Raw genomic sequence first — 9592 nt, 5'->3', positions numbered from 1 at the left:
RGCAAAAGGAAGGGAGCTGCAGGTTTTGTGGCAGCCTTTGTGCAAAAGGGGGCTTGGCCCTTGCTATTGGGCATCACGTGGCCTTGCAGGGCAGCCACCAGCTTGGGCAGTGCTCTTCATGCTACTTGTGTTTGGTTGGGTCTTAGTTATGATTTTATTACTTATGGAATTAAGGTTTTATTCCTTAGGGAAAGCTGACCTTGAATGACCTGTGAGTGAAGCTGTGGCAGGATTCTTGCTTACTTTGTTTGTTGATGAGGCAGAGAAAACTGATGAATACCTGGGTGTGGGAGAAGGACAGAAGCAGCCTCTCTGTGAGGCCCTGGCAAGAAGGTTCTGGCAGGAGGCACACTTGATTCACAAAGCTGTGATAACTCTGATAATATCAGTCAAGCCACAGGATCCAGTAGCTATGACTGATCTCACCTGCCCTTGGCAGTGCCAGCTGGCAAAGCTTATCCCACCTCTCACTGCTTCACAGCTGTGACCTCTAGGGCCTTCCTGCAGTGCTGTCTGTTCCAGAGGCTGGGAGGACTGTAGGCACYTCTGAGCAAGATTGATGCTCTCTATTCTCTCCACTGCTGCTTCCTAATTTAAAGGGAAGCAGCCCAGAAGCTGCTGTGGCCTTGCAGAAGGGATCAGGCAAGTGTAGAGAACTTGCACTCCTCACTACACCCTCTCTCATCTACTGCTTCTCTGCTTGGGACTAACCACTTTCCCTGAGTGTGGCATCCTGATGACACTGGCTTGGAATATCCCAGTGACCCTAAGGAAATAGAGCCTTCCCTTGGACAGCCAGTTCCTGTACAGGCAAGATTGATAAGTGCAGAAAATGCCATGGTAGCTGGAAATCTGGAAGTTCTCTTATTCCCAGGGTTTTTTTTTTTGTTGTTTTTTTTTTTTGGCAAGTAAACCTTTCAAAGACAAAAGATTTTGGGTTTACTCAGGGTTCTGTGTTCCTTCAGCAGGAGTTCTGATTCCTGCCTTTATAGTTTTACAGCTGGAGCACTTGCTACAGTACCACTTAATCTCTCATGCCACTAATACCCGAGAATGCCCTCCGAATTCCTTCAGTGACCATTCCCCCTGTTTTCCAGGCTGTTCCAAAGTACCAGACTTATTCCTTCCCAGCCCTGATGGGGTAAAGGTGTATCTGATTCCCCTTGCATGGGAGCAGGGTTTGTACCACCCTTCTTAGGGGGTCTGTGCTGCTTCTGCCAGCACCYTGTCCCTGAGCAATGGCAATGGCCACACCTTGGCTTTGTTAGGAGATGAGGATGACACCCCACCGTGTGCCTGGGAATCCACAGCAATCATACCACAGTTATCTCCACTTGTAATTAGCTGTGGGGCTCTGCCTCTGACTAAAATTGATCTTGCCCRTAAGATTAAACTCAGGCCTTTTCATAAGCCACTCTCCAGGTCTGCCAGTGTCCATCAGCCAGCAGAACTCTTTTCCTCCTCTGCTGCCCACATGGAATTCCTTTGTTCCAAGGTCAGGGGCAGAGACTCGTTTTGGCCGTTTGCCTTTAACCTGTTCTGCTTTTGGTCACTTCTCTGCAGCCTTGTCACTATAATCCACACTTTGCCCACCTCTTCTGTTCTGTGTCCCAAATATCTGCTGCAGGCCCAAGTGAATCCGGAGAATAGTGCAATTCCTCGGGACTCTGGGAATGTTTTATTTCAACTGGGGAATTTCCAGCTGCTCTGCTGGTCTGCCTCACTTTGAGGCTGACATTCAGAAGAGCCCATAAGAGAAAGGAAAACTGTTTAAGACTGGACAGTGCAGTGAGCGGCCCCAGAAATGGAATCTGTCCAGAGCAAGGAATGAGTTTGTTTCCTGGGACATCCGGCCTGTTGCATGAAGGGGGCAGTCTGCTTGTAGCTAGAGCTGTGCTGCTCTGTAACCACAGCTGCTGAAACAGTTGGAGTGTTTCTGGCAATGCCTGTACTTCGTCAAGAGAGCATTTAAGGAAGTTGAGTTGCGGAAGTTCACTGAGCCGGGTGCCTCACCAGCACAGCTCCAAGAAGTGGATCCCTCCTGGAGGGACGGTGGATGTGTGTGGCCACGAGCACCCCAGCCATCGCCAGCCTTCCTCTGGGTGACCTTGGGTGAGGCTCTGCTTGCCTGGAGAGCTGTTGATTTACAATGCAGATTCATCACTCCTCGCCTGCCTGTCCCTGCCCCTCCTAAATTGGGCTGGGATATAAGAGGTTGTTTGCTCTCTGATGCCAACAGTGGCCATGGCAGAACGCCCTGCCACGTGAGAGGCAGAGATAGAGGAGARGGGGCCAAGGCGGAGTGAACTGTGCAGCTGCTTTTGCTTCTGGTAGCTGAGAAGCACATCTGTGGGATCATGTCCATGCTGAACTCCGTCCTGCAGCCCCCAGAGGTGAAGGAGTACCTGTGCAAGGGAGAGCGCTTCATCAAATGGGATGATGTGAGTACTGGGGTGTTCCTTCCCCAAGCTGTGTCTGTGGTGGCAGGGAGACACTGCTTGGGTCATGGTTTGTGGGGAGGCTGGGAGCCTGTGTTTGGTGTGGTGTCCCACCTGAGAGCCCAGAGAGATCTCTGGGCAGGGAGAGGGAACTGGGAAAAACAGCAAAGCTGACGACTAAAGTCAAAGTGGGGTAGGTAAGGGGTTGGGGACAGGGTTTCTGCACCTCTTGTGGAGGATGGAAACAAATGGAGTGAGTGTGCACTGGGTCCGTGTGTACGGCCTCTGGTAGGGCACCAGCCCTTGGGAAGGTGGTCACTGCCAGTAGTCTCTGTGGGGTGAGGTTCACATGCCACATTTGGACTTTTTAGAAGAGTGTGAGGGGGTAGGATTTACTCCAGAGCAGAGTTCCCACTGTACTTTGCAGATGAAATCAGGCTCCAAGTTGCTTCCTCTTATGGCCCTGCTGCCTGAGTGGATGTGGGGTGAGCCATGGCCTCCCACGCTGCCCAGTCCCTGGGTCTGGGAATTCCCGAGTGTWTGGTGACAGAGCAGCAAAGGGCCTCTGCTTTAATAGGGCTGGAGCCCCAGGGTGCTGCAGGAGGCTGCTGCTCTCTCCAGCTCATTGTCCTCTTTACCTTCAAAACAGCTGCTTTGCTGTCGCTGCCTTTCTTTGTGAGGGGAAGAAAGGGTAGAACAGCAGCAGTTCATTGGAATGTAAGGRTTCCCCTCTTCACTTTCTAAGAAGGCAAAGAAGTGTTCACCCCAGTACTCGCATAGCTGAGCAGGAGTGCAGCTGCCCATCTGTGTTGTCTGGAGATGGATTGTCCGCTATTGAGCACCAGTGTTCATAAAAGGGGGAGCCCAGGTTAAGATTATTCACGGGGTTCTGGGGAGACAGTTCATATGGTGTTGCAAATGAGATGATCAGAAGGAGCCTGCACCAGCAGTGCAGGAGGGATTAGCACTTCTGTGGATRTGAAGCTGGAATAGAGTGTTAAGTCCCAAGGGAGTGTGTGGGGGAGAGGATCACCTGTGTGCAGCATCAGAGAGGTGGTCCAGTGGCATTGAGAAATGAGAGCAGTGTACTGTGCAGCTGGTAGAAGGGATGGATGTGAGAAATATGGGTTGGAATATCACTGCCAGTTGCTCCATTAGCAGTGCATAAACAGGAGGATGACACTGTGACAGCCTTCCTCTTTCCTGTGTGCCCACTGCCTGCAGAGTGCACTTGGGGCTTCTTAGAATTTGATCAGGGATCTGGTTTCTCAGAACAACAGTAGCCAAACTTGCCTAAAATTGGTGATGACTTTGTGTTCAGTCTTTGGGGATCACTCTCCTAAAAACTGTTAAGTACTTCACTGGGTATTCCTGAGATAGGTTCCCTTGAAACCCAAGGTGAGTCAAATTGGGCTTCYAAGACTCACTAAGTTTTATTTGCTGCTGCAGCTGTTGGTTAGTGAGCTCAATTCCTGTCTGSATCTTTCTCTAAGGTTTATGTATTTGTAAACATTCCTAAAAGGTTGCTTCAACTAAGTAGTTTACAGGCTTGATCTCCACCAATTAAGAAAGGYTTCTCCATGAGTGGGCTGTTCTGGTCACATTGTTCCATTGCACTSGGCTTTCCCAATCCATGGTTAGAACAGGCTGCAGAGGATGATGGTGAGAGCTCCAGACTGCAGGATTGCCATGCTTTAGAATTCATGAGTGTTGTGGTTTTTGTGTCTTGTTCAATTGAACTGACTRTGCTGTTGGTAACAGTTTTGAACCCCTTCCATGATAAGTGAGGCAAAGGAGTCCAGGAAGATCAGATTGGCCTCTTMCATCATTGTTCAGCTTGGGACTGAACYRGGGCCTTCCAGCAAAAAAAGYRWRSSYWYRCTTTTTTGGCWGAGCCCTCACCTTGTCCAGCTTTGGTAAGGCACTGTCTCCATGGGTGGTAGCTGASTTCAAGAACCAGCCAGGAACCCTGTCAAAACCCCAGGTAGGACACAGGGTAGTAGCTGAACTCTTGAGTGGGGCAGATGGGTGTGGGTTTGGCTCTATGCTGACTCTGGGTCCTTGTAGTAGAGGCAGAACTGTTCTTGTCTCTGAAAGATTGTGGCTTACAGGATTTTAGCAGACAGTGTTTGCTTTCTCCCCACACAGTGGGCAGCAGCCAGCTCAGCTGCTGAGAGGTGCCCACAGGAGAGCCTGTCTGCACCCCCAAGCARCCCCGGCCCTGCCCAGGAGCCCGGCTGGCAGCAGCTTCCTTGCTGCCTCAGCTTGCCCCCCAGAAAGCTGCTTTGTGGGAGATAAGGGTAATCTAGAACATGGCACAATACTCTGCTGGTACTGTGTGCCCTGTTCTGCTCTCCAAGGCCACGAGTGCAGGGAGTCAGCCAAGAGCTCTGGCAACATGGACATGATGATGGGCAGGCCAGCACTGGCCCTGGAACACAGCAGGAGGAGGACAGGAGGGAATAAAAGGACCACGTAAGGGGGAKTGAGCAGTTTATTGTCAGTATTGAGTATGGAAATGGAGGTGCCTGAAAATACAGATACACTCTRGACTGAAGTAGTATAGTGTCTGAGTAACAGACTGAAGAACCTGAGGTCAAGGGACAAGGACAACTTCTAAATTTCATTACTGGTTTCATCTCAGCAGTGAGATGTTTCAGCTTCCTGAATTGAATTTGGAGCCTTCCCAGAAATGGCTGCGTGGGGCTCAGGATCAGCACCTCTGGTGTGTGTGTTTGGATGGTCTGTGTAGAGACAGTCTGTGGAGTCTCAGAATTTTCACTTAAAGTAGCATAAYGATGCTGCATTGATGGCCCCCTCCTTGAAGCTTTCCTGACTAGGAGCCCAGATAATCAGCATRAGAACCTGCATGGAAGTTGCCACGGATGAATGTTCTCTGTGCTTGGCCTTGGCTACTCCTGAGCTTGAAGAACAAAGCAGGTGAAGGAAGACTGTTCAAATGAAACACACAGAATCGCACACAGAATTAACTAGGCTGGAAGAGACCTTCAAGATCAGGTCTAGCTTATGGCTCAACACCTCCTCATCACCTAAACCATGGCAATGAGTGCCACTTCCAGGCTTTWTTTAAATGTGTCCAGGGACAGTGTGCCACCTCCCTGGGCAGACAATTCCAATGTGTGATCACCCTTACAGTGAAGAATTTTTTTTCTAATATCTAACCTACACTTCCCTTGGCAMRGCTTAAGACTGTGTCCTCTTGTTCTTTTGGTTGTTGCCTGGGAGAAGAGACTGACCCCCACCTGACCACAACCACCCTTCAGGTTGTAGAGAGTGAAAAGGTCGCCCCTGAGCCTCCTTTTTTCCAGGCTAAACAACCCCAGCTCCCTCAGCCACTCTTCATAGGGCTTGGAACACTGGCCCTTCACCAGCCTTGTTGTTGCAATCAATTGAATCTCCAGATACTTTGTTCTCTTAGTGCAGAAAGCTCTAAGAGAGCTGTTCTTGTTAAATGCACGGGTCAGGTGAGACTTGGGCTTCAGCTTCCAGAGTCTCACGCTGTCACTCTGGAGAGGTCCTAAAATCCTTGGGTTAATTTCCATAAATCCCAGAGGGTGTTCACCTGCCCAGGTTCATATTTGAACTAGGAACCTCRTGTCCTAGGATGTTTTCTACAAGTCACCCAAGATGCCAACATTCTTTCTTTTGTTGTTTTATTTTTTTGTTAGGAAACATCAACTGCTTCTCCTGTGATTCTCCGAGTGGATCCCAAAGGCTTTTACGTGTACTGGACCCATCAGAGCACGGTAAGTGCTGAGACTGCACAGCTTGGGCTCCAATCAGCCAGGCCCAGGTTGGTGTGAGATCAAAACGCCACAAAAGCATGATCCTGTACTTGGGAGCAAACTGCTCATTCCTCTCAGCAAGGACACCCTCCCAAGGAGCAGGAATAAGTCAGTGGCAGGTTGGTTTTCACAGTACCAGGAAAGAGCAAGAACGGAAAGTGTGAGTGTGGCCTCTGTTCCTGTCATGCTGGTGTTTTGACTCCTGCACAGCTCATTCATGTCCTTCAAAGGACTTCACAGAGAACAGTTGTGCTGATATCCCTGTCACCCTGCAAGATACAGGATTCTCCCAACGTGTACAGCAGGGCCATTAACAGACTCGTTGGGGTKTTAGACATTCTAATTAAAAAGTAGYGGCCAYAGTGATGTAGGGRAGACTGGAGAGTGAGTGAGCTGTGCTCAGGGTGATGTGTGCAGGCTGCTGGAACAAAGCACAGAATGCCAGCTGCTGGAGGAGAGGGAGAGGCAACACATGAAGGAAAGAGACTTCAGTTCCCCACTGATGAGTAGCATCAAGTGGAGAGGGAGGTGGAAGGCTGGGCTTACTTCTGCTTTCAAGAGCAGAAGAGTAGAGCTGTGGTTCAGCTCTACTTCCTCTGCCTGACYTACATGCTGTGGCAGAGTCAGACTGTCCTCCACAGGCCCTGGCCAGGGACCTGAGGGTGTGGGTGAGCTCTGCCTTTCCAGAGACTGTGCCCAGTGCCAGCTGGGATCAGGCACTGCAACAGCGAGCAGTGTCACAAGACTGGGACTGTCACACCCCTCGATGTCTCTCTCACTCCTGTTCTGCTTTCAAGGTCCACTTGGGCGGTAGAATTTCTGCTTTAGGGCTTCCAGCAGGAAGAAGTGGAGCACAAAGTGAGCCAAGGGCAGCTGGTGTTACCGTGGAAAGGGAGATACTTTGTTGGGATACCTGGGAAGGGGGCTGGGGGAAGGAAGCATAGCTGCCACAAGGAAACACAGACTGGAAGGAGTCTTGGATTCCTGGAAAATGCTGTTGATTAGCAGCTAAAGTAAAGTGAACTGCTTTTGCACYAGGGACTCAGAAAGTAGTGGGATTAGGAGTAAAATTGCTCTCCTGCTTAACAAGAAAATGGGGATACAGCCAGAAGACATGGCATCCACATTGTGTTGTATTGAGGTCTTGGGAAATATTATCTGCTGCAACAAGTATAATTTGTTCTCCAGACCCATGGTAAGAAAAATTAGTAACAGAGGAAGGAAATTCAGGTTGGATATTAAAAGAACAAACARGACAACAAGCCAGKAGTGTGGAGGGGCTGCCTGGGGAAGGCTGTGCAGTGTCTTCCATGGAAATGGCTTCCCTGCCTGCCTTGTTCCTGCTGGGAGAGCGCTTYCACAGGGAAAGACACTAACCCAAACCTCCTTTACAGCTTCTGAGGGCTCTGTCATGGAGTGCTCTCCTTACTCCTTTGTCTTTCCTCATTTTCCTTGTCCTTATTCTGTTGTAGGAAAGGGAAATTCTRGATATCACCAGCATCAGAGACACCCGAGTGGGGCGATTTGCCAAAATACCCAAGGTGAGTTCATAGCTTCTTTCTGTCTGGTGTTTCAGTGGAAAGGTTGGGCTGYCTGTGGTTTTGGCAGGAGCTCAGGCAGTTTGTCCTGGATTTCTGTAGGAAAAAGGTAGAGAGGATCTCATCTTCTTACATCACCACTATGTAAATAYAGAAAAGCCATCTTAGCTCTTGTCCCTGATCAACCAGGGGTCCTCTCTGCRCCCAAAAGTGGCACTTCCAGACTAYGGTAGATGGGCTCAKTGGAAGGTATATGCYAGAAAGCCAGGAAAATCAATTCCCCTTCCAAGTGCCCTGCTGCACTGGTAAGTCCTGCGATGCTCCTGCACTGAGTCACCAGAGCTGCTCTTGTGTCAGAATGCACAGGCTAGGTCAGGATACCCACAGACCTGGAGTTACAACACCATTCCAACAGTGTGTGATAAAGTTTTTCCCTTTAAAGGGAAGAAAATGCAGTTTTAAAAAAACAGTTTATTTTTTTCCGCATATATTTTACATTTGATGTGATCAGGGCTTTGTTCTTGATTTCAGTTACAATTGAAGCTTCCTGCAGTTCTCATTAGGACTTTGTTTCTGGGACTTTTTATTGTTTGTTTTTAACTTTTCCATATGTGGAAAAGGCAAGCAGAAAACAGCAGTAAAATTCTAAGGTGAAAAGGGACCAAAGGAGTAAAGCTGATGGATGGGTCACGTGGTGACACAGGTGACTCTCTAAGGCGAAAGGGGAAGGTTTTGCAATATTTGTGGAGCCTCAAGCAGCTTTTGCATAAGTTCTGTGGCTGTTTTCTCAATCTGTTCTGAAAATGTGTGTTCAGAGATCCCCAAGACCAGTATTTCTCAAAATACCATTATAAGGTGGGTGCTACAGGCACAGCAGATCTCCAGAACAGTATGCATCTTCTTAAAAAACATATTTCCTTCAGAGAAACTGCCTTTCTCCTTAGAAATTCACTAGGATGGAACACAATTGAGTTTTCAATGAGCCTAAAAGTTTGCCTGCAATTTGTTTTGTGGGAATGATGCTTAAAAAAAGCTCTCAGGAGATTGGGTTTTCGTTTGAGAGAATAAAATATTTGGGGCAGTTAGAGTTGGTGCTGCTGTCCAGGTGCAACACAYTAAGGAAGAGACTGACTTAAAGAAGTGTGAGATACTCTTTTCTAGAGGGTTAAACTTGGAGGAATAACCTGTTGGCAAAATGAGTTGATCTTTGATACAGATGATAAATTGCCGGTAGAAGTACTGTGAGGCCATGGGTGGATGTCCTGATGGCAACAGGAGGGTGGAGAAATGTCCTGGATTTTAGGAATTTGTTAAGGAAGACTAATTGGAGAGTACCAGGAGAAGATGGTTTGTCAGTGGCACAGAGTTATTTGGGGTAATAAAATCAGGCTGCTTTGCAAAAAGACCTTGAATTGCTGATTGACTGGATGACCTAATGAGTGATACATTTAATACAGATAAAAATCAGGCAATGCACACATAAAAAAAAATCCCTCATCATTCTGTAATAACAGGGCCTGAGTTAACTGTTGCTACTCAGAAAATATCATGGGTGTATGGTAAAATAATGTAGTGCTCAGCAGTATTTGCCCCGTAAAAGTAAACTGTATATTAGGAATTAAAAGGAGATAATTAGAAAGTCATGCTGTTGTGTGTCCACCCCAAAAGGACCCATATTTATGTGCAATTCTAGTGTACTCAAATTAGGTAAGAACTAGAAAAGTTATGGAAGAGAAGCAGGATTAACAAAGGAATGAAGTGCTGGGGGCAGAGCATCTGAGTAGGAGGGATGGTAGTCTGGCAGAAGGAA

The 9592-nt window shown here is 48.3% G+C and overlaps 1 protein-coding gene across 2 annotated transcripts in view; it reads left to right on the top strand.

The window, feature by feature from the left end:
• The first annotated feature begins 1986 nt into the window (after positions 1-1986).
• The window catches only part of PLCB2 (phospholipase C beta 2), a 36413-nt gene continuing 28807 nt past the window's right edge, over positions 1987-9592 (top strand). The window contains exons 1-3 of one of the 2 annotated variants that reach the window (XR_008966415.1): positions 1987-2441; positions 6128-6205; positions 7717-7785. Coding sequence is in view for 1 of the 2 variants with exons in the window: in XM_057382631.1 (XP_057238614.1) it covers positions 2358-2441; positions 6128-6205; positions 7717-7785 (231 nt within the window). In the remaining variant the exon portion in view is untranslated. The remainder of the gene's footprint in view (positions 2442-6127; positions 6206-7716; positions 7786-9592) is intronic. The other variant, XM_057382631.1, reaches the window with a different exon arrangement.

This window comes from Malurus melanocephalus, unplaced genomic scaffold (assembly GCF_030028575.1).
Source record: "Malurus melanocephalus ecotype Western Australia unplaced genomic scaffold, MMel_1.1 scaffold_577, whole genome shotgun sequence".
Taxonomy (NCBI): domain Eukaryota; kingdom Metazoa; phylum Chordata; class Aves; order Passeriformes; family Maluridae; genus Malurus; species Malurus melanocephalus.
This window is presented reverse-complemented; position numbering and strand designations above follow the sequence as displayed.